A 25,749-nucleotide genomic window follows, 5' to 3' on the forward strand; every position below is an offset into this window, starting at 1 on the left:
AAGTGGGCACCTGGAGAGGAGGGGCTGCCACTTCGCCAAAGGGAAAGTGGAGGAAGACAGTCAATGGTGAGCTACCTCTCGGTCTCGGCAACAGAGCCAGGGAACCAGCTACTTCTGTTCGTGTCAGAGGGACTAAATCAGCAGCACCACTGACCACGTGGGACATTCACCATAATTTCCTAACCCTGATCGGGCGAGACCTGCAACCATGCCGCCCGCTTTGGGAAGCAGGACCTGATCACAACATATCACGTGACGCGCGTGATTCGGGACACTATTTTTTTCTATTAAAATATAATTCTTCAAATAACAAACACTCAATACATGTGAATTACCTACATTTACGTTTTTTCTTACATTTCAAGTAAAATGTAACCAAGGCCTCTTATCTCCAGCCAAAGGGTTGTTGTCTTTATAAATCAACACGTTTCAGCATCCCCTTCCCTCAGCCTGGGGCTCACCTCCATTTGCTGGCATCTAAGGCCGAGTTCTGGAGGCTCGGGCTCTTGTTTCTGTTTTACCCGCAGGGTTTCCAGTGTTCACAGCCCAAAGACCTGATGGCACTGTCAGAGGAAGACTGGAACTCCCTCTAGAACTATCCCATCGCGTGAATTCCTTTCCAAAGTCAGAAAACGATTTTTACGGTCAGGTAGCAAGTTTCCTGCCCCACCCTCTGGGCTGCCGACCCACCGAGGGCAGCTCGGAGGCTGAAACGTTACCGGGGCCACCTCACTCATGGCCCCTTGGAAGGCGACACTAGAAACTGCCCACTTCCAGTGCTTTCTTTAGGCTTCTCAGGTCCTGGAACTTTATAACGTCTACGTACACAAGTGATGTCTTACTCAACTACTCTTGAAGTGACCACATCGGAGTAGTCTAACCAGAGTGGTTTTATTCACACACCCCCAGTGCTGAGTGCAGCGACCGGACATGGGGTGGGTGGGTGAACAGACAAGCCGACGGCAGACCTGGCCGCGGCCAATCCCGTCTCACTTCCCTGCGTCCTTCCTCCCTGCGGTTCCACTCCTTGGCTCCATCAGGGGCTAAAATATGCCTTGAAGACATCTGTACAAAAGCTGTCCCACACGTAGACAACCCAAAGTGATAGCCTCCTGACAGCCAAGTTCTGATCACCCAGTCCTGGTCACAACACACAGTCCTGACACCCGGTGTCCTCCCCGCTCGCTCTTCTTTCCTGCTTTACTCTGAATGACTGCCCGTAATCTCCAGTTAACACCATTTGCCATCCGTTCCCAGCTTTGCCTTGCCATGCCCCCTGTAAGCGTCTGGTCCACCCCTGGAGGCCTCACACTATTCATCACTCTCTTCCAAACTGCTCTCTAGCCCCTGACTATGGATAAGCTGACGACCTCCTTTGATGTCATAGTCCACCACCACTCTTTTACCATATTTCTTCCATTCTGAGACACCTGTCACTCACATTTTAGCATTCTGACAAAGGGACATACCCGACAGTGAGTCAGTGTGTGTGCATTTAATGTGCTGCTTCTTTCTTGTTGCCCAAAAGCCATTATGAAATGAGTGATGTGTCTTGTCTTGAAAATATGGTATGTCACATACTCCTCCAGCCTTTTCAAATATGTTTCCTGGAACCATTCAATTGCCAAGAAGTTTCCATATACTGTAGCTCAACGTCTTTTCTAGAATATCACCTCCACTTCTCAACTTAAGACACTGTTTTTCCTTTCAAACTGTACTAAGTATCTGCTTTCTGAGGTCTACAGTCTTAGGGACAGGCATAAGATACTCTGAAGACTCATGCCTACACCCCACAAAAAATCCTTATTTCCTTCTTTCATCAATCTACATCTTGGGAAGTTTACGACTTTTAGCCAAACCACCTTTCAATATCCAGCCACATTCACTGACAGGAGCCCTCCCGTCCCTGTACACCACCCTTGTCACACCCAGCTCTGTATTCACCCCCTGAGCATCACTGTCACCTAGAAATGACGGGCAGGGCCAGAGCTGAAAGCCAGCCAGCTTTGGCTTTGATCTCTCTGCTGTACTGCCATTTCTCCTGTCTACCTGGTCTCCTAACTAAGCAGTTGGCTGACTTGGGTGGAGTGGCTAAGAATCACCAGGCCTGCCTGCTGAGCACGGAGGCCCCTGATGCACCCTCAGGGCTCCTGTGTCAGCAGATGGGCATGGGCACCCAGCTTTATCTGAGTGCACTTCAGGGGCTTGAAGTGCCCACCGCTGAGTCCTGCCTCCCAGAAAAAGAAGCCGAAACCCACTCTCCCAACCCCTCCAGCAGACAGAAGCAGCCAGGTGACCAGAGGCACCAGCAGGAGATCCTGAGGCAGACGTGAAGAACACGAGGACATGGGCACTTCATGAAACTATCCTTCAGTGAAAGTGGAGGCAGACGCTTCTGGCTTTAGGGGACCCCAGAGTGGCGCCTCTGGTCCCCAGACCTGAGCACTGCTGGTGGGGTCTGCAAGCTCTGCCTAGCGGCAGCAGGAGATGCTTCAGAGTGGCCTGGGCCTTGCTCTGGCTGCTCAGCCTCTGAGCCTAACTCTGTGCCATCCAGGTGTTCTGGGGCCTGATACCTTTTCATGGACTCCCTTTCCTCTTAAAGCAGATCATCTCTGGACCACTCAGAGAAACACAGCTCCACAAGTTTCACCCAATCACAGCATCTTGCGATGGACTGAATGTTTGTTCATCCCCCTCAACCCCCCAAGTTCATATGTTGAAATCCTAACCGTGAACGTGGTAGTGTTAGGAGGTAGAGCCTCTGGGGAGTGACTGCATCATGAGGATGAAGCCCTCACAAATGAGATTAGTGCCCTTAAAGAAGAGACCCCAGAGAGCTCCCTTGCCCCTTCCTCCATGGCCATCTATGAACCAGGAATTGGACCCTCACGAGACACCAAACCTGAGCGACCTTGATCTTAGACTTCCAGCCTCCAGGACTGTGGGCATTAATATTTGCCATTTAAGCCCTCCAGTCTAGGGGATTTTTGCTTCAGCAGCCCAAACAGACTAAGACACACCAATACACTCACAAACACTGTTGTTTCTCCTCCCCTTCTGACCTGCCACACATGCTTTTCCATGCTCAACTTCTCCACCCAAAAATTACCACTGAAGAAAATCACATAAACACACAGATGAATCCCATCATTTAGATGACAATATCCAATTTATTGCCTTAAACATAATAAGCTTTCAACAGAAACAAGTGTCACATTATTTGTACATTTTGAACCCTCCCCCCCCCCCGCCAGGGACTGGGGGAAGGGTGCTCTTGGCTAACCAGTTAATCAGCACCTTTTCATTTATGATTGATTGACTCCACACTGCACTCCCTACAACAACTTTTTAAATATTTACTCCTCCCTTTCAAGCTGCTCCATCCTTCTTGGCTACCCCCTCCTACGTGTGGCCTCCTGCTTTATTAAGAACATAGAAGCGACAGGCCTGGAACCCCAGCACTTCCTCCCCCTCTGCCGTTCATCACTTCCTCCAGAATCCAGGCTCCCTGGGTACCCCTCCCCCTTTACTTCCCATCTCATCTGTCCACGGTTTCTTTCGTAATGCCTAAAACTCACTGAAGTCCATCTCTTCCCAAAACATCCTCCCCTTCCCCCCCAGTCTCCTTCGCTTTCCCACCAAACCTCTTTGTTTTAAGCCAATTAGTTTTGACATACTGCTGAGTCACTTCTCAGGCGGTACACTTTGCTTCTCACCTCACACTGCACTGAAACGCTGCTGGCTGTGTCCCTGTGAGTCTTCCACTGGCCCAATTCAATGGCCTTCCACAGCTCCTCATTCTACCCGCTTGGAGGTAGGTGACAAGGTGGAACCCTCTCCCTCTCCCTGTTGGCCTCTGGGACACCTTCTCTGACCCCTCTATGTCCCTGGCCGTTTTCCCTTCTTTGCAGACCACCCTTCGCCCCTTGGGTGCTGATGGCCTCCAGAGACCCACTCTGAGCCTTCCTCCAGTCTCACGTCTGCTCATTTCCAGCCCCGATCTCTCTGATGAAGTTCAGAGCCCACATGAACTCTCCTGAGCTGTAAATGGACAGGCCCAACACCGCATCATTAACTTCCCCATTCTCCCAGTGCGATGCGATCCTGCAATCCTTGTTTTGGTTAATGGCCACCAAGCCAGAAACCTGGAGAGTAACCCTGATCCCTAGCAGGGACCACATCTGGCCAGACGCCCTGCACTTCCTTCCGGCACCGCCTCCTGTCGACACCACGGCCACCGCACGTGCCCAGGTCACTCCTCCCATCCCCGCAGGGAGCCCCTCGTGGCCCTTCCAGGATGAATGGCTGTCTCACGTCCGGCACATCACAAGCCCTTCTGTGGGCGCACTGCCGGCTCCAGCACAGGCAGGGGCACACTCGGCGGCGCTCCTCCCCCACTGCCCTGCGAACCACACAGCGCTCTGCACGGCTGCTCCCGGACTCTAAAATGGCTCTAGAAGCTCTTTTTTTTTTTTTTTTTTTAAACAATAGATGTAGGCAAGACAGTTTGTTACGGTAAGCATTATCTGAGGTTCTCTGAAGGTTACTTCCTTGTCTTTTCCCTCTTTGCTGATTTTCACTTGAACTTTTTAAACTCAACTTGAAGAGTCCTTGTTGCTTTTGTTACATTCCCAGGGCTAGGAACTATAGAAACTATCAGGGTTAAACCAAAAAGGGAACTATTCCAAGAACACTAAGGACAAAATAAATAAAAGCCACTGCAAATGCATTCTATTTGAATAGAATTAGGAAATCTACAGGTAAGTCTACCTTCATTTTAATACAAAGTGCACAACCGACATTTTCCATCTCTAACCTCACCCAGAAAAATCAAAACATCCATGCTAAGCACTTACTATTTTTCAGCTCTAGATAAAGTGAATTGTTAGCACGGAGCATCTCACATAAATTGAGGAAAGCTGAAAGTGGATTTGCCCTCTGGAGAAGCTATAAATACTAACAGTAGCAAAGAAGTGTTCACTTACATTGAATAAATAACATTTAAAATAGATTTTATTGGGTAACTGATTGAATGTGAAATATTGCTGAAATCCATGAAATCAATTTTATCTGAATTCCAGCTGGGAAAGTGCAGACTTTATGGTAACCCAGTGTCAGTAAAAATCAAAGAGAAGTTACAGCTAGATAATCAAACACCAATTTTAAGGCTTAGCTTCACTTTCGCTGATTATAGGAAAACTCAGTACCATTCACCCTTGAATGGTTTTCAACTAAGTGCATCATCTTCTTACACAGACTTTCCTTAACTATGATTTGGGGAGGCATTGTATTCAATTACTTCATGTGATACTACAGTAAGATTTTTACACTTAGGTATTTTATTACGCTGTTCTCGATCATCAAAATGGGAAATAATCTGTTAATTAAAAATACATTAAGGATGCATAGCTAAGTAAAAAATGCCTTAACTCCACACATTTCTCCTAGGTTCCTCGCTCCCTTGATCACTGTAAAACCTGGTTCCATCACTCAAAGAGATGAGGAAAAAGAAAGGGGGTATCCAATTAACATCTATCAAGCTTCAAATGCTGCGCTGCTTTTGACCCTCCCAACACTGTAATGTCGACATTAGAATTCCAGCTTCTACACATAGGTAAACCGAGGCTCTGCTTTGCAGAGGTCACACACTTAGGGAAGGGTCTCTCCAGGATGGCTCATGCAAGGCCCTCTTGGCAGAGGCTGTCTCTCTGTACCCGTGGCCTCTTCCTAAGGAGTTATCTGTGCACGGCCATATTTTCTATCACATAACTCCACTGCTCTGGCCACAGCTAACTGGACAAGAGACTGGTGCTGGACGCAAAGCCAGGAGGAGACCTTCCGTGAAAAGGTGGCTGACCAAACCGGTAGGATCCCCCCTTGTAGAAGAATGTGAGACTCCGGGGGAAGCAGAGAGAAGGAGCAGGAGCACTAAGATATTCAGTGAAAGGCAATGAGTGGCAGCCACAACACGACCTTTCCAGCCCTTGATGGGAGCATTTATGAACCGGGGGCCTGGCGGGGAGATGCTATGAAACAGAGTTTAATTAGTACCCATGAAGCACTAATTAGGAAAATGGCAACTAAAGCAAGAACAGAAAGATTTCCTTAAACTATAAGCCCTCGCATATGCAAATTATGAAAATGAAATTATTGTAATCAGTATTTCAGCAGAACATGACCCAGTGGTTTCAGTACTGCACAGACGAAAACATTCATTTTTTAGAAAACCAAGACTGTGATAACAAAGTAATGACAAATAGCCACAAAAGCCATGGCTTCATTCTCTTATTACAGGACAGCAAGAAGATAACAATAGTACAAGCAGCTGAGAATTTTGTTTTAAATACCCAGGCCCCACATCCAACTGAGAAAATGAGAAACTTAGGAGTTGGGCCCAAGAATTATAAAGACCCTCCCACCCCCAGGCCACGGTGTGGCCAAGATCTGCTCTGGATCAGTGGGTCTGGGGCCCAGGGATAACCAGCACCAACATGATCTGGGGACCTGTTGGAAATAAAAATTCTCAGGCCCCACTCCAGGTCTACTGAATCTGAAACTCTGGGGGTGGGGCAGAGCAATCTGTTTTATAAGATTGCCTAAGTGATTCTGGTGTACCCTAACGTAAAGCTGAATTTACTTTTTATTGTAGATATATAGTATCTATCAACAATAAGCTGAAAAAAATCCTACAAAAGTGACAGGCAAAGGCTAACTTCCACAATAAAGAAAAGTTATGAAAAGACATAAAAAAACACACTTAGGTACTGAGGAACATTAAAACACATGGATAAATAAGCAATTCAAAAATGTCTATTTGAATGTTTAATTATATAAAAATCAAGATACTACATGTACAAAGTATGCTTAAAATTGGGAGAGGGGGACACATACAATGAAAAAAAAAAAAGCAAAAGAATAGCCATGTGGCTTCTGAGTGATTCTAGAGTTTTTTTTTTAATGATAATGTATGACCTTCATAATTTTGAAAAAAAAAGTTTAAAATACAGTATCTTGATCTCTACCTCATATTATATACAAAAATTAAAAACAAAATGGTAAAATTATTAGAAGGAACTAAAAGAGAGTATTTGTACGGCCTTGCGGTAATAAGGAAAGCTTTCTTAAAAAAAAAAGCTAAACCCTTTAATGTTTTTGATACCCTCGAAAACATCGTAATTTTAAACTTCTATAAAAGACTCAATGAACAAAATGAAAAAACAAACTATGAAAAGATATTACAACACATGTAGCAGACAACAGGTCCCTGCTAGAACAAATCTAAAGCACTCCCACTGATCAATACAAAAATCTAGTTAACCAATAAGAAACCGCTAAAGCAGTGACCAAGCGAGTCACAGGAGAGAAAATCCAAAACTACTCACAAACACAGGAAAACTCACTCAAGCCTACTAATGATGAAGAACGTAAAAATTGAATCGAGATACCCTTTTTTATTTAGCATAACAGCAAAAAGTGTCTTATCTGTAGGAACAGCAAAAATGTAGAAAGTCCATCAGTATGAGAGTGGTACATTCATGCTTTGCTACTGGGGAGAGGAGCTGGCTCAGCTGCCATGGAGTGCAGCCAGACCAGCCTGCCCGGCAATTCCACGTCTGAACTGTGAACCAGCGTGAACACCCCAGCAGTTATGCACAGGGAAGTCCATACAATGTTGTTCCTTACAGCACTGACTTGTGAGAGTAAAAATGTGCAAATTTCCATCAGCAGGGAAAAAGGTAGATGAAATGTAGTGCATTTATTCAGAGACACAGCATACAATAGCCAAGAAATAAATAGGTCTGGACATAGCAACATGTCCAGTCCTCAAAAAACTGCTAAGAAAGCAAGTTACAGAATGAAATGTAATTTTAAGACCATTTATATAAATTCTTAAACCCTCTGAAACATTATACTTTTCTATCATTTATCTATGTAAAAAATAAACTTAAAAATCACCAGTAAGAATACACATCAAACTCACGATAGAGGCAACTTCAGGGTAAGGGGTAAGCTTTTCTTTAGCTTTTCAGTCCTCCTCCCCCTCCAAAAGTCAAATAACATGCAACCTGGTATGAACATTAGGACCCCCAATAGGGATGTGTGGGTGCTGCACTCAAACCATGTGATTTTTTATCATTTTACTATAAGACAAGCAATAGTTAAGTCAAAATTAGATGACACTTACGCATATAAGGCAGTTTTTCTGGGCAGGGGAGGTATGGCGAATATGTGAAGTTTTCCGGAAGATACGTTGTTGTTTGTACAAGATAATCACTTGAATTATTGCCTTCTGGATAATCTTAGAGGGAGAGAGACAGAGAGAAGTTACAACCAAAAAATTGCCTTTTTCTTTGCTCCTAGGAAGAAATATGTCACTGCCACTGTGAAAAGACTACAATCTGCAATCTGTAGCAGCACTTGAAAGCAATTATCTATAAAGAACTAGAGAAAAGCAAAATACAGCTGCCGTGGCTACTATCCCATTCACCCTTCACCGCTCCCAGAAGGGACCTCTCGGTGTGATTTCCTGGGGGGAACCTGGGACAAGTCTGGGGAGCAGCACAGCCTGATCCGTGCGGACACACAGAGCAGGCGCATTTGCGACCATATGAGGACACCTGCTCCCATCCCTCCCCCAGCTGAGCCAGACTGAAGGAGGGGTGAGAGTACACCCGGATGTCCCCCCCATTGTCAAACAGCCCAGGGTGTTCTGGACAGCCAGCCAGCCACAGCACACCGCTTCCAGCATCCACAGAGCGCAGGCGTGGGAGTAATGCTTTCTCACCACCCTACACTTAGGAAACTGAGACTCACCCACTCAAATGACTTCTGCAATACAGAACCTTTAAAATCTTTAAATTAGTCATTCCCAACCTGTGGGCTGCAGTCCCTGGGAAGCCCTGGAGCTATTATTAGGTCCATTAACTTTAGCCTCAGCAAGTTTTGGAGCAGAGGGGTCAAGAGCACTCAAATCCAGCGCTGAGTTTAAATTCTGCTCCAACACGCACTAGCTCTGTGGTCCAGGGAGACAATGAAGTTTCACACCTGTGCCCACTTCATGTTGTCACGTTCAGATTTCAGAAAGAAAAAATGCACATAGTGCTTAGAATGACCCCTGGCCCGTGATGTACATATTCAGGAACCTCAGCTATAAAGTGACTGCTTTAGGAACGAGCCCCTAATCCAACCTGGAGCAATCAGAGCCCTGAGAGTTTTAAACCTGGAACCAAGGAGATCACATTTCAGTCCCTTTCTGGAACAGAGCTCTGAGATGCCAGTCTGGGAACCACGAGCTGCCAGTTTCTGGCTACGTGAAGAGGAAGCTGGTCTGAGAGAATGAGACAACATGCAGCAGGAGACGAGAAATGGAAACCGCTGATTAAACGACCATCTGTCCTCTGGATCCCAAGCCCTAGACCCACAGGGAATGAAGTTCTAGCAGACACTTTAGGAAAACGTGGAGATACTCTTTCAGTCTTCAGAAATCCGCTCCAGCGAGAGAGAGATCCCTATCTGGACTGGCCCGCACGAAGAGAGATATGAGGGAGGAGGACAGGCACCTGACTTAAAAGAGAGGCCCGTCTGCCAGTGACCAGCCAGCAAAAGGCTGAAGGTCAAAATCATCTCCTTACTGAACTGTACAAGTGAAGCCCTCGCACCGTAGGATCCTGGATACTGAATATGAAGTATGTGAGAAAAGTCCAAGAAAACTAAACACTTCCCCTGTACGCCCTGGGCTAACATAAATATTCATTCATCATCAAAACAGAGTTGATGCAGATGCAGCCTGGGAGCCAGACGGCATCTCAGAGCAAAGAGACATCCCCCACCTTCAGGCCCACCTGCTGGAAGGGACCCTGCAGATACGCTAAGCAGAATCCCTGTTATGAACTGGGCAAGGTGTCAGTAATGTGTCAGGTCAGTGTATTACCAGAAAACCCCAACATGGGTCCCTACACAGGGACCAATGAGGTTACAACGGCTAAGGCCTATTCCACCAGGGACTAAGAAGGCCCCAGGAAGAGATTCCTCTCCAACGCCTTTCTCCAGAGGAGCCTGGAAGCTATCTGACAAGGAAAATCCTCCAAGACAAAGAGGAGGGGATTCGGTGGACACTAACTGTTTCGTGTGCCAACACATACGGAGACATGCTAAGTCCACAGAAGCCCCTCCAGGGGCCCATACGCTGCATCTCACTCATAGATATTGCAAAGATTTAAAGATATCAAACATAAAATACATATAAGGAAGTCCAATAAAGTTCTGATACTATTTTTTAAATGCTTTAAAAAAAATACCTAGGTATCTACCAAATTTCAAGTTATAGTAAAAAAAAAAAAAAGTTCTCCTTTTATGGGAGAACTTCCTATGATGCTAGCTAAGCATGGACTCTAAATTGTGTATTTGTAGAAGCTGAAAATAGAAGATAAATAAGGCTGTCCCTGGGAGTCCACTGCCTTCCTGTGTTCCAAAGGCACATCTTCTTATAATCCTGAAGCAGATAAATATTAACACTTAGGCAATCCTAAAGTAGTTTCTTAATATCATGAAGTTAACTTTAAATAAGGGTATTTTCTTATTATGTATAATTTATTAATTTTTGTCAGTAAAGCTTGGGCCTTGTCAATTAGGCACATGCTATGTTTCTATAAACCCACACCTAACTCACAGAAGTTTTAAGCTCCCCAGACATTTCTCCTGTGAACAAGAGCTCCCTTTGGCGAGTCTTGTGGCAACAGGAGGGCTGGAGGATTGTTTCACTTTTATTTTAGTACTAGAATGAGTGAGTGAATCTTTTACAAAAGAACCCATGGACCACTTTAATCAGTTTTTAAAGAACCAATTAAAAAAAAACTTAGAGATAAGCCATATCAGTATATTCATGTCCTTTAAATACAAAGTTTTGGAGCTAAACATGTTATTCTTGGCCACATCATTATAAATGATCACAAGAATCTCAGCTTATTCCCAGACTGTGCCCCCTGCATACTGTGTCCAGTGGTACTTACAGCATCCCAGTGCACTGTGTACTCCCCCTGCCATTCGTCTCTGTAAATCTCTTTTAACTGAAATCAGAACGCTTTTGATTTCTAGTATCTGATAAAATACATACAACATAGTAGAAACTTACTGTAAATGAACACCTGACAACTGACAATGTAGCCAACAATGATTTCAGCTTTTGGAGACCACGCTGTAATAAACTCACAAAATCATTATTCCTACAGAAGCGGTTAGGCCCGCGGAGCAGAACCACTGCTTTCAAAATCAGGAGCTTTACAAGGTGACGCGTGACAGATGCATCTGAGCCTGATCCACCGCAACTGCTGTGAAATGCGGACATTATCTCACCTAATGAGTGGATGAGAACACAGTGAGACCAGAGCTCCTGCCCTGGTCCTCTCTTCCAGAGCCACACACAGAGAAAAGGAGACAGAATAAAAACTGCTGGACAGCTCTCACTGGACCCTAGGAGGAGAAGACCAAAGGAGACCTCCCCGAGGCTTTGTTCTCCTTGCAAAAGGCAGCTTAAAGTGGGTAATAGAAAGAAACTCAGTGAGAGTTCCAGTCTGTTTACCGCTAGCTTGTCAGTCTGGCCATGTCTGACGGTCTCCGAACATTATCCACCAAATGAGGAAGCATGCTGGGCTATTTCTAACAAACCTACCAGTTCTAACATTGTATGGCCCTCGTCATCTGCTTCCGTAATTATCCACTGAATACATTCTGTCTTCCTAATTTGACTGACTCCATGGGCCACAAGGCAAGGCACCATTTGATTATGAAAGTACATGATTTCTTTACAAAAACATTACCTACACCTCCTTACATCTGATGCTTCAGAAAGTCAGGCACAGAGCTATAAACTCCTTTTTGAAATCAAATGTACTTAGAAATACCACAATTTGCTACTAAGTGTTAAATTTCATGTTTCCTGTAAACTATTTTTATTGGCACATAACACTGCATTAGTTTAAGGTGTACAACATAAAGATCTGATACGTGTATATATTGTGAATGATTACCACAAGGCTAACCAATTAATATCTGTTACCTCATGTAGTTGTAAATTTTTTTTCTTGTGATAAGAATTTTTAAGATCTAATCTAAGTGTTAAATTTTAAACGAGTCAATACATGTTAATCAACTACCCCCTGGAGCTCAATTAGCTCTTTGTCTACCTTACTGTCCATTATCTCCTTTTGGGCAGATTTTATCTGTACAAGTCTGTGCAGAAATAAATCACTGCATCCTCAGTAGCTATCTACATTTCTATCTCTCCCAGAAGCCTAGAGATCTTCATGTAAAGGGAGGACATTCTTCTTAATGTTGTGTCTCCAGTAACTAGTCAGTATAACTATGCTAACCGCTCAGTACAAACGAACATGGCAGGGCCTCCGTGCTGCAACTCCAACTCCGCTTTCTCCTTCTTCCTCCGTATCAGAGCAGATGAGTGTAAGTCATTCTCTCTGGGGTTAATTTCTCTTAAATACGGGAGGTGAAGGAGAAAAGCACAAGCTGTTTTTCATGCTTTGTTTAATTTTTGTTTGCAAGAATTAACGTTCAGTATCTTTATAGAAAACCCTCATCACCGTGGTGATCACGTCTTTATACATTCTGGAATACGCGGCAGTCCTGACTGGGGCAGTGCAAGGCTGTCCCGGGACACTTAGCAGGAGAGCTTCGTCTTTAACAGGGAGGTACTTGGGAGGCAAAACTAGAGCGAAGAGACGTGGTTTCTGGCTCTGTGACTACAAGGGTAAGAAGCAGGCGCAAAGCAAGAACTAAACAGGAAGCGGTCTTACCTGTACCGTTGAGTGTGGTGTTTTTATTCGTGTACAGCCTGATCATATGTCCTATTGTTTTCACATTTTCTCTCAACATTATTCCCCGAGCTTGTACCATGAAGAGATACGTGTTGGCTGTAAAAGAAAAAACGAGAGAAGATCATGACTCCATAAGCTTTTACAAAATTAGAAAAAAAAAAAAAAGAATATTCAGAATTTTGGAATTGCCCAATAAACCCAAATTGACTCAGCTAGCATGTCCAAAGGGAAAACAGAAATACAAAATGACTATTTCCTACTACCAAAAACTTACAAAAACAAACTCCCTTTTTAAAACAATAAAAGTGAAGGAATTAAAGTAGTCATACCCGTCCATCAAACACATGAACAAACTGAAATATCACGATTCCTTTATCCATCCATCGTTTTCTACTATAAAATATACTTAGAAATGTCAAAGAAGCGTTCTTTACAAGGACTCCATCACAAGGTCCTAAAATCCCCTTTCTCTAATTCTCTATTAATTCCCTCAAACCAAAGACTCTACAAAGATGAGGATTCCTTACTGAATTGTAAATACGTTGTAAGTCATCGTATCTAGGATGGATATGGATCTGGCAAGTTCCCAATGCTTTAAGGGGCATGGTGCAGGCTGACCTAGAGTTAGTATCTCTTTTGGTAATTTCGGAACTTTTACACTGCCTTTCAGTCACAAATCTACCTACCAGGACTGTAAAAGCAGACAAAAATCAAACTCATTGTGGCATTTTCAACTGAGCTGGCTTATTTAATTCTCTGCAGTTAAGTACTGCAACAATAATTTCTAATTTATTCCTTTGAGAGAAAGTGGTAACTTGACAAAGATTACAAAAATCCTTGCCTTTCGAGATGCCAAGCCTCCTCAGAGAGGCACAGAGGTAAAGTCAAAAGACCCTTCCTTCTTGGTCCTGATTTGGCTAGCACAGGCCGTAACTGGACCGCTCATCGATCTCAGCTTCCTCACCTAAAAATGGCAACATCACACACACTCCAGCCCCTTCAACTCTAACTATTCTCCAAGCATAAAGCCAAAAGACCATAAATTCCATTCAGAAAAGAGGCGGAGGCTCATTTTCACGACAAAACCAAGAAACCGCAAGGTTAGTTAATGACCCTTAATTTAAGATAAGCTGTCTCCGAACACATTAATGACACTCAAAAAAAAAAAAAATGAATGCCAAATGAAAAAAAAATTTAAAATGCCAACTCATTTTGAGCCCCACAGTCTGCTTCTTTAAGATGGCAACAGAGAAATGAGCAAAATGTAATGTCTGCCACCTCCTTTCCCATTTTTTTGAAATGTGAACTTGCTCAAAGTACAAATGAGCAGAGAGTAAACAAAAGTAACAGAGGAGCAGAATAAAAGAATACTTTTCCCCTAGCCTCCAATCCAGAAAAGAGAGAGAAACAGAAATCCAGGTTTCACGTAAGCTTTATCTCAACCATTTTTAGGAGCCTGTCTACATCCTCTCTAGAAAGCAGCCCTGCAAGAGGTTGAACTTACTTAAGCTTGAATGTATTACACCAGGGTTACAAACACCACAAGCTGTTACTATATTTTTGCTCTTTAGTGGACTTTAAAAGGGAAGCAAGACAAAGTGAAAAATGAAAACAAAGAGAATAGCCAACCAAAAAATGCGGGAACATCGTTCAGCAAAAGCCAAAGTAACATCAGCAGCCCTGCCTAAACCAAGATCTCAAGTTCAGCTGAAATGACGCAGGCAAAAAACATCACACAGATTACTCATGCCAAAGTGATTTACAATGTCTTAGGTCAATTAATCCTAAAGTTATACACGAGATCTGTCATCAGTGGTGTAAATATCCTACAATATTTGTTCTGCACCAAACTGGGGGGGAAAAAAAACCTGTCATGGAGAGGCAGGACTGAGCCCCCGGTTAAGCCAGGACCAGTACTGTTTCCCAGACTTGGGGGAAACAGAACTGGCCTGAGCAAGGACATGCTAAGTAGGAACACACGTGTATTACTGTACGTCCTGGAAACAGAACCTTTTAAAACTATATAGCTTTTACTTTTAATTAACACACCTACTCTTATAAAGAAAACTGTTTGAATCTTGAAATCAAGTCAAACATACGAAACAAGGAAAATATCCAGTATAGAAAAGGATAATCAAATTGTCCTAAAAACTTTCAAAATCTCAGGTAACAAACCTTAAGAAAAATTACTCAGGTACCTGTGACAAAGGTAAACCATTTACCAAAAGAATACATTTACTATTCGTTAGATGGATGGAGAAAAAGTAAAGCAAAGTGAGACACCAAGATCTCCAAATGGAAAATCTATTAGTTTATTTTAAATCATTTACAGCTAATTGAGTTACATTCCTTAGGTTAATGGTCCACATGGGTTTAATCCCTACAGATCAAAATCCATTAAGGAATGAAGCTGTGTTTAAATTGAGGCATTGTTAAGGAGGAAGGCCACGTGTCAAAGTGTCTCAAGGCACAAGAAACCAGCATGGAACAGTCCCTACTATCTGATTTTAAACATCATAAAACTACCATGACCCATACTCAAGTAACTACATCCTGCTAATTATCATTAATATAAAATATAACGTCTTATTTGAATGTCAGGAGATCCTTGCTTAAAACTCCTATTCCAACTTATAAGAAACCACACTTCAGAAAACAAACAAGGAAATCTTTCCCAGTCTTGCCGTTGGGTCTCAAGATAACCCAGAAACACACTAAAAACGACCACTGCTTAATTAAAATCATGCCATGCTCTCTAATTTAGTTCATTTGCTCTCTGCCTCTGCATTGTAAGACATAAATTTAACTTACTTATCTAGTTTGTTTTCCAGGGGGGAAAAAACTACAACTTAAGAAAAAAAAAAACTTCAAAAATCAACAGTTTGCAACAGCTTCCAGGCATCCTACCCTGCGTTTATGAGGAAAGAGATCTATGAAGGTGCCCCATTGTCCTTAAGACAGCTGTAAATGCATTTGCTGTAAATGCCCCACCCTTTCCCACATCCAGCTTCGCTCACTGATAGCGCGGTATGTATTCAAGTCAAGGAGACTGACACCTGCAGTGATCTGGAAAGACTTCCTGGGCTCTGAAGGACTCAAGACACACATCCCTCTGATCCAAGCTCCTAACCGCTGCAACACACCGCCAGCCTCCAGTCGTTGAACAAAACACCAGTCAGCACTGACCCGAGAGGAGACAACGCTCGGTGGGCATTCTCACACAAAGCTGTAACGCGGTGCTGGAGCTAAGACAGATGGACTACAAATACAATCTGGGGAGACGTCCGTACAAAAGGAGAAGTGGGAACTCTGGTGGTGAATTACCACAGGAGAAACTGTCTACAAAGGAGGTAAGAAGGTGAAGTACTGAACCATGGAAATAGACCATAGATAGGAGCCACCACGAGCCCAAGATGAATTAATCTGAGCTTGAACGCGGTGAAGGATCTACTGGACAAACGAAGAGGGACCCGTCACCCATGTCAAGTGTCATCACAGAGGCTAAGAAGAGAGACTAAAAAAAAAAAAAAAAACACCTTAAAAAAAAAAAAGCTTCTACTTAGTGTGTACTCCACAAGGCATTCTTAGAAGTTCTTTACACACACTCATGTGTGTGATCCTTACAAGCAACTCTACAAGGTAGGTCGTAACGTTCCCATTTACAGCTTAAGAAATTGAAGCACGGAGTTAAGTAACTTGTTCAAGATCATACAGGTAGTAGCACGTGGAGGAGCCCCAAGCCCCACACCAGCAGTCCAGCTCTACCACACCAGTTGACTGTTACAAAATGCTACCAGGAGATCCCTGCCTTCACGAGAGCAGTTTCATCAAAATTACGGAAACAAAAGGAAACTAGTGAAGGGTTAAGTGGATAAAGTGAAAGCAGTGAGTTTCAGCACCGCATGTGAGTGAGAGCAAGGTCAAGGGAAGTTTTCTCTGAAAAGGAGAGACCTGAGCAAGACTGTGGCCTGAGTGGAGGGAGGAAAGGAAATTTAAAGTGAAGGCCAATAAAGGAAGATGGAAGACAAGGACCAGACTTCCCGATGGGCACCACAGGACGTCTGCGGGGCAGAGAGGAGTGGGAATTGGGTACTAATGGCCAAAATCATCCCAGATACATAATGTTGCAGGACACGGGCCTCTGAAGAGAAGGGAAATTAACTAACATGCATTGAGTACCTACATTTGTTAGGCACTGAGCCAAACGCCATATATAAATATACGTAAATACACATATAATTATATTTCATTTAATTCTTAGGTAGCAGGTTGAATGGGGGCCCCCAAAAGATGTGTGTACATCCTAATTCCCAGAACCTGTGAATGTTATCTTATTTGGAAAAGGAGTCTTTGAAGATGTAATTAAGTTAAGGCTCTTGCGATGAGGAGATCATCCCAGATTATCTGGGTTGGCCCTAAATCCAATGACAAGTGCTCATACAAAAGAAAGGCAGAGGGAGATTTTACACACACACACTGGAGGAAGCAACGTGAGGACGAAAGCTGGGGTTAGAGAGATCTGGCCACCAGCCTAGGAAGCCACGGAATGCCAATAGGCACCCAGAGCTGGGAGCAAGGCAGGCTGCTCCCCCAACGCCCTCGGAGGGAGCACACGCCTGCCAACAGCTTGGCTGAGAACTTCTGGCTGCCAGACCCGCGAGATGGCACGTTTCTGGTTTAGGCTGCTCAGAGGGTGGTAGTGTGTACGGCAGCTCTAGGGAGTGACCACAGCACCCAGGGTACAGGTACACCTTCCCCATCACAAGATCAGAAAGCAAACTCAGAAGTCACAGAGGTAGAATTTTTAAACACCAAGATTCGGGGGGGAAGAGGGTGGGAACGGATAAATTAGGAGTTCAAGGTGTGCAGATATAAACTACTATACAGAAAACAGAGAAACAAGTTTACACTGTACAGCACAGGGTTAGACTACACTCGATACCTTGTAGCCACCTACTATGGAAAAGAATGTGCAAACAAATATGTGTGTGTGTGTAGGTATGACTGAACTATTATGCTCTCGACCAGATATTGACACAACATTGTAAACTGACTATGCTTCAATTAAAAAAAAAGAAAGAAAAAGAAAGGAGAAGGGCAGAAGGGGAAAAAACAAAAGATTCAAGCACTGGCTGGATGATTCTGAGGGGCAGCAATTTGGAAGAAGCAATGGTTCAAAGTCCTAGAGGAGAGGGAGCCATTAAAAAACAGAAAAATCTTCCATGCAAAAAGTTATGAAGGAAGTGACAACAGGAGGGGTAAACAGATTTCAGTTGATGCGAGGAGAGGTCAGAAGGGTAGTTCAAAATTACAGGAAAGGAAACGGTTTTCCATATTATCTACAGAACATGTAAGGAAACAAACAATATAGAAAAAGGCAAAACACTGTGTGTATGTGTCTCCTGATAATAACTGCAGATATCTGAATCAGGTATTCTCTGAATTTCTAAGAACTCACAATAATCTCTTAAATATGTGTTTCACATGCTTTTTAGTTTTCTTCTTCCCCCATCTGGCCCCTTGTTCAACAAGTTCCCAGAAATTACTCATCCAAGTTTGTAAAACTAAATATAGTATCTCTAATAATAATGTTGTAAACCCCAGGATGAGGCCAGACTATATACAAAATATACATAGTTCACACTTTGTCTAGGACCAAAGCATTGCTTGAGTTAAAAAACAAAAAATAACAAACTTCTAGGCTTTGTGCCAGGCTGGAAAACAAAGGATTCCCTTTATGTCAGAACACTATTTAAACAGTGTATCTGACCATGGTGATAATAATTCAAACCCAGGTATGGGCTCAAGGAAATCTGCAGAGCAAATAATTATTGGCCCATAATATCATAATATCCTCCTCCCCATCTTTCCAGTCAGTCACGGGCTGTCTAGTAAACAGAATGGAAGAATTCTGTGCTCAGAATCCCATTTTATCACACAATAAGGAACACAGCGATCACAGTACAGACCTACTTCAGACCTTAGCCAACAGCTCAACCTTCGCTCATGGAGTCGCTGACAGTTAACAAGATATTCTTCCCAACAGGTGTTTTTACCACTTCCACTCTGTAGTTGAACACTTTTAACTTATCTGAGGTTATTGTTTGTGTTTGAATAGGCATTAAGGTTAAATAATTTTAAATAAAATTTGACTTTCCCAACAGTCTTACGAAAGATGTTCAGGGTGGAGATATGTCCTTATTCAATAAATATTTGTTGAATGACTACCAACTGCCAAGCAGGAGGACCAGAAACTAAGGGCCCCTGGGCATTCCTCTGTAAAAAACCAAAATCCTGAAGAAGCATAAACTGCCTAAAACATCGGAAGTAATTTTACAAAACCAGATTATCAGTTCAGCCTAGTTTAAACTTAGCTGATAAGTCAAAGAATAGACTCTAACACACAATAACTTTCAGCACTGTCATTTGTGAATTCACTATTATTCGCTTAACATAAACACATAGCTTCTGCAAAGCATGACAGGAGCCTGAAGAGCTAAGAGTTGTAAACCACACTGGAAAAAAGTAAAACCAGGAGGAAATCAGGGAATCAGGCAAGGAAAAATGCATGCAATTAGATTTTTAATCTAATCAGCAAGGAAACTGACAATGAAATTACAGACTAACAGATCAGACCATAAACAAACACACCCAGGAAACATTATAAACTTGTTGAAAATGAATGACTTCAGAATATATTTAAGGTGAATGTGAAATGAATCTCTACCCATTTAAGGAAGGTATCATAATGAGAAAAAATAAAAGTGAGACCTAGATAAACTCTATCTTTTACTATCATCCCCCAATTTCCTTGGGTTTTCACAATTAAAATACCTTTCACAAATTCAGCTTACTTATTTGGGAAAGGAAAATGACACTAAAACAAACAGGGGAGAAGGGGACACAGCAAGGAAAACGAATATCCAAGACTGCCAAAGCTAGGGGCAGGGTATAGCTCAGTGGTAGAGTATGTGCTTAACATGCCCGAGGTCCTGCGTTCAACCCCCAGTATGTCTATTAAGAGAAATTTTTTAATAAATAAAATGAATAAACTGATTACCTCCCCCCACAAGAAAAGCTTTAAAAATAAAGAATTAAAAAATAAAGAGACCGCCAAAGCTAGAGCATATTTCCAAATCAATAAACAAGCCACGTTAAAAATCCTACCATTGGTCTCTCGATTCAAATGAAAATAAAGTCCTATTTCTCTTCCTCCAAGTCAAACTGGAAATTGCACTATAATTATAAATCATAATATCTGAGCAATTAACTTCATGATCAGGAAGGCAATATATTTAGCATGATTCCAGTGAAGAATTATTATCACTAGAAAGCTTCAAATATTTTAAAATAAAACAAGATAATGTTTCAATCAAGATATCCTGTTAACAGTAACAAACTTCATAGAGCTGCTTCACTGTGAAGATACTATGAAAAGACTTTTTACAAGTCTTTTGTTTTTAAATTACTTCCACTGGCTAACATACAAGGCCATATGCTTTAGCAACTTTTATTGATCTTGTTAAGTGAATTACGATGTTATCTTTCTAATAATTAAAAACACTAAGTAACAAACTTAGGATCAACCTAGAACTCAGTCACATAGTGCAGACATAAAGAAACACATGACCCTGGTTGTTTTAAATAATCTGTCCATGCTGTCCATTTCTGTTCTAGAGGAAAAAAATTCTTCACCATGATAGTCATCTCTATCTCCAGTAAAACATGATGTTATAAACAAATTAATCTAGTTTTTACAAGGTAAGATTAGTTCTATGAAAGATCAAATGATATGGGATAACCAATTTGGAAAAGTAATCCTGTCCAGTGCTCAAATTTCTCTCTAACCATTTGGAGTGTTTGTCAGAAATAAAGCTCCCAGGGTCCAGAATTACCTGAGGTATGTATTAAAAATCAATCAGGATCCCTGGTGAAAAGGCCTGTATCACCCGGAGTAAGGCTTAAACACGTTCATATTTGAAAACCATTGCTTGTAGTAATTCTCTCAACACCCTTAACATTTGTTAACAAGCAAAACAATCTTTCTTTCATAATTAGTTCAACTTATAGTAAATACAGCCTCTTTTATACAGCTTTCTAATTTATGCACAATTCATTCACGCACAGTAGAATATACGTTTCATCCTTAATGCACATACAACACGAAGATCTGGTGGAGCCAAAGACTTTCACTAACTCGAGTAGTAAGTCACAAAAACAAAGACGCAAGCAACAAGTCATATTTATTACAGCTCTGGAAGAAAAAAAACGTTAATTACAAACTTAAGATTGAAAATCACTGTACATTTTCCTAAACATTTTGCCGTGCCACATAGCCAAAAATAAAACTGACAAACATTCTTTAAGCTATCTTCCCTCTTCTGAGGAGGGTTTTTTCTGTCGCTGAATAATGCAAACTCTGCCAAGGTCTGCTACGTATGCCCATGAAACAATACAAAGATGGCCCAATATATGATATACACGCTAGAGAAAAATAAATTTGGAGTGCTACCTAAAATCCTCCAGGGCGCCCAAGACATTAAGTAAAAATACTTAATAATAATTGGAGAAAACTCTTATTAATTTTCCAGATGCATGTTAATGGCATTGTAGGTATCCTCAGAAAACCTACTCAGCCTTCAACTGCTCCGATCTTCAATTCGAATTGCAACATTACTCGTGTATTATTCTCCTTGTTGTCATCCAGACAAAAGGCAGAAATGGAAGGATCTTTTACACAGTCAATCACTGGGTCCTCTCGGAATTTTAAAAAAGAAGGCTGAGAAGGAAAAGGAGAAAAAAGAAGGGTGAGAGAGCTGATGCGGGCAGGCTGCTCTGATCAGACTGGTAGGTACCCTGCAGGCCCAGCAGTGGTGACAACAGCTCTAGCCAGGAAAATCCACCCGGAGGAAGCTGTCAACACCCAAAGCCTGAGGGGCTCTCCGTTCGACAGGAACTCCCAGACGGGATCTGGGAAATCCCAGCTCCAGAAAAAAGCTCTCCGCAATGCACCTCCTCACTACAGCCTCCCCACCCACCTCCACGTTTTCACTCAGGTTAAGACAAACGAGACAGGCAGGTGTGAAAAGGAAAAGGAGTCACAAGGGCAGGTTGGTGGAGGGGGCACCGATGGAGGAGCCGGTCTGTCCCTGGGCAGGGGGAGCAAAGGGGCTGCAGGGATGAACACGGCACAGGGTCACCGAGTTCCAGGGGCTGTGAGGAGAGGGTCCAGCCCCCCTTCCCAGCAAAGCACCTTCTCCAGCCTCAGTAAGTGGTCGTCCACTCTGGGCTTGAGAACAGGCAATGAAAGGCATGCTCCTAGGGCTGCTTACTCCATGGTTTACAGCTCTGTGAAAAGGGAGCTTGGCTTCTTTATAACGAGCGGGAAACCTGACCGTAATCACTCTCACTGCTCTCTGGGGCTACGCAGAGAAGTTTCACCTCCTCTCTACGGGGTGTTCCTTTAAGCTGAAGAAGACAGAGTTCACATTTCTCCCAAATCTTCTATTTTCCAGGACAACTCAGGCAAAGCCGAAGAGTCAGATCTCCCAAGCGATCCATTTCAGCTCTCTTCCAAAAATCACTGACTTCAGTTCTTCCAGCAACGACGTGTGAGACTCTGGGCAAGTGGTGCTCTGAGAGCCTTCCCTTCTCTTTCTCTACAGCCAGGCCATCCTCCCAGCGGGGGGTTGGGGCGTGGAGCTCAGGCAGCGGACGAAGCAGTGGCTTACCTCTGGGACCTTGCTCCCGGGGCTTCTCTGCCCACAGGCCTCTATGTCCAAAGTTCCCCCAGCCCTGGGGCCTCAGACAGAGGGGCACACACAGGCGCTCTGGTGGGGAGGGGCAGCCGGAGCAGCGACCACCAGAGCCCCAGGCCCCCCGGGCACAGCACAGGGTCCTGAGAAGCACATCCTGTGATTCACAGCCCGTCACAGGATGGGCAAGGAAGTTAACTATTCACCCTGCATACGTGTAACGCGGCCCCAAGAGGAACATGCGTTCTGTTCCCAGCCAAATTCCAAACAGTGCTTGGAATACCCACCTATACAGAGACTACAAACTCAGATCAGGAGTTTCTCATTCTAAAGTATCCATAGACACGACTCTTTTTACCTTTGACCAACGTTAAAAGGCAGTCATGTGGGGAGGGTATAGCTCCTGGGTTCAATTCTCAGTACCCCCTGTTAAACAAACAAACAAACAAACAAACCTAATTACGTCCCCTCATAAAAAAAATAAAAAAATGTTTTTAAGGCAGTAATGATAAACATTGCTTCAAAATAAGTATGTCAATATCTCATTCTGCCACACTGTTTAAAAGACCTCAAATTTACTGATAAAACAATAAAAAGGAGAATGGTATTTAGCATTGTCAGATTTCAATGAATCAATTTCCCCTTCAAAAATACCTAATTTCCCACAAGGTCACAGGATTCAGATTCACTTAGGCTGATAGACTATAGCTGAGTTAACACATGTGCTCAAGACACTGACTGTGGGAGGCAGTCCGAGAAGGTCCCCCGGCCCCTTTTTGTGTCCAGGACTTCAAGACCCTTTTCGGACAAAGAAAATATGTTAAAAATGATGGAGCTGTGAGCTCTCCAATGGACAGGGCCCCAAGGGCAAGGAAGTGAGTGAGGCCTCCAGCCAACAACCTGCAAAGAATCACAGTCCTCAATCCAACAATCCCAGGAAATAGAATCCTGCCCAAATCCATGTGTGTGAACTTAGAAGCAGATCCTCCTCAAGCAGAGCCTCCAACCACAGCCTTGAGCAACACTCTGCAGCCTAGTAAGAGACCCTGAACCAGAGGCACCCAGCCAAACCGTGTCCAGATGCCTGGCCACAGAAACTAGGAGGTAACACCTGCTTGCTGTTTGAAGCCCCTAAATTTGGGAGTAACTTGTTACGAAGTAATAGGTGACTAGTACGCTGACCAACCCTGGCATGTTCTCCACTGTTCCTCATCCCCTGTCAGCCCCTCCAGTCTCCCGAGGTGCCCAACATTCAACGTCAGGATGGCACTGATGAGTGGGCTGGTGAGAGAACCAACCGGAGCTGCCAGACCAAGAGAAGTGATTTAACCAGAAACATTCAGTTGCTCAACAGTTCTTTTCTAAGCCTCTCGTATGTGCCAAGGCAGAAACCAAACCTCAGCCTAGCTTAGGAAACAGTGCGCTCTGTACTAAGCTTTGTTCACACAAACAGAGCCCCTCACTCTCAACAGCTCAGTCACCAGCCTTATCAGATATGAACACCTTCACCTTCCCTCTCCCCATGCATCTAGTTTTTGCTGTCATAAACATCTTTATCTCCTCCTCTCCTATTTCCAAAATTAATCCTTCTACACCCTTGATTCCACTCCCTCCACCCGGTCCCGGTCTCCCTGACTCCCACAGTGCTGCCTTTAACCTGTACACACCAGTACGGCCTAGAGGCGTCTCAAATGCAAATCTGATCAAGCCACCTTCCTACTTCAAATTTAAGCTTAATGGTTTGCCATTGTCCTCAGGCTAAAGTCCATGTTCTCCAACCCAGCTCAGAAGGGTCTCTATGACTGGACCTGTATTTATCTCTCGTGTTTTGGCCCACACTTCCCTCTGATTTCCATGTTTTAGCCCCCTACCTTTTTTTTTTTTTTAACTTTCCATTTCTCTTTCACCTCTTAGCCTTCAAATATTCCATTCCTGCCTGAGGTATTTTTCCCCAGGCCCATCTTCTAATAACCTAACTTAAACTTCTGGCCTCAGCTTAATCTTCCTCTTCTCCCTAACGCCTAAGCTAGCTCAGTGCCCCCCACCTCCCCACCCGGCGCCCCCAGGGCAAACTGCATTCCACACTCTCTTCAACAACTTTGCTGCTCCACTGTGCGGATTTCCCACTGGCTCTGAGCTCTATGAAGACAGGGACCACGTGGATCCTGTTCGGTGCTGAACCACAGACAAACGTGTGTAAGAAAATGAATTTAGTCTTCCTAGATCACGTGACGTAATTTGTTCCCTTTCTCAAGTCTTCAGACCGTGTCCTCACTCCCTAAGCATCTGCAGAAGCTCGGTCTTACCATCTTATAAAGATCCTTCAGTCCTACTTTCCACCAAATCAGCCACCTTCCCTTGACCTCCACCCGAAGGCAATCTGGCTGATGCCTCACGTTACCACACGATGCCACAAAAACAGCCTTGCGATAGTGGTCAGAAAGCTCCTACTTACCCAATCGACGAGTCTCCTTCCAGACTTTACCCCACTGAACTTTATCCCACTGCAACCTTGCCCTGCTAATCACTTTTACTTACTTATTTATTTTTGCAAAGGCCTCTCTTCACTTTCATGATCTCCCTCCGTTTTCCTCTTCCTGTTTCCCCTCTTGCCTACGCGGCTGGACTTCATTCACAGCTACGTTCCCTTCAGCCTCCGCAAGCCCTCCTCGGGTGACCATCTAAACTTTCCACCGTGTCAACCACACCGCCTCCCCTTTGGGGCTGGGGAGTGAAAACGGTAACAGAGCCTCATGGGAAACTTCTCAAATCACACTTGGGTCTCCTTCGTATTCCAGTTTAACCCCCATCACTCCACGCTTGAGAGCAACCAACTTAGTGAGCCACTTCTGCTTGTGCGAGCTAGTTTTATTAACTCAGGTGTGTCAGGGGAGAAATGGGTAAATTATCATTCACTATACGCTGAAGACACCCAAATCTCTCTCCTGTTAGTATTTCTCCTGGGCTCTCAGCCCTTATTTCCATCTGCCTACCTGCTGCCAAGTTCTTCCTCATTATCCTACAAGCAACCCAACTCAACTTCTCTAAAACCAAAATCCCCCTTCAAGGCATGTGGCTTTCTATATTTCCTCTGACTTGCAGCCTGGTTGTTTAAGCTAGAATGTGAACATCATCTTAAAGCTTCTCCCTCTCCTTCAAATTCCACT

The 25,749-nt window shown here is 43.6% G+C and overlaps 1 protein-coding gene across 3 annotated transcripts in view; it reads right to left on the reverse strand.

Annotated features, from left to right (window-relative positions):
• B4GALT6 (beta-1,4-galactosyltransferase 6) overlaps positions 1-25,749 on the reverse strand; it is a 124,617-nt gene that overhangs the window by 93,155 nt on the left and 5,713 nt on the right. For all 3 annotated transcript variants that reach the window (XM_032467175.1, XM_014561294.2, XM_006187156.3), the window contains exons 2-3: positions 12,807-12,923; positions 8,186-8,299 (exon numbers count right to left, since the gene is read on the reverse strand). In XM_032467175.1, coding sequence (XP_032323066.1) covers positions 8,186-8,299; positions 12,807-12,923 — 231 coding nt within the window. The remainder of the gene's footprint in view (positions 1-8,185; positions 8,300-12,806; positions 12,924-25,749) is intronic.

The sequence above is a fragment of the Camelus ferus genome, chromosome 24, assembly GCF_009834535.1.
Source record: "Camelus ferus isolate YT-003-E chromosome 24, BCGSAC_Cfer_1.0, whole genome shotgun sequence".
In the NCBI taxonomy this organism is placed as follows: Eukaryota; Metazoa; Chordata; class Mammalia; order Artiodactyla; family Camelidae; genus Camelus; species Camelus ferus.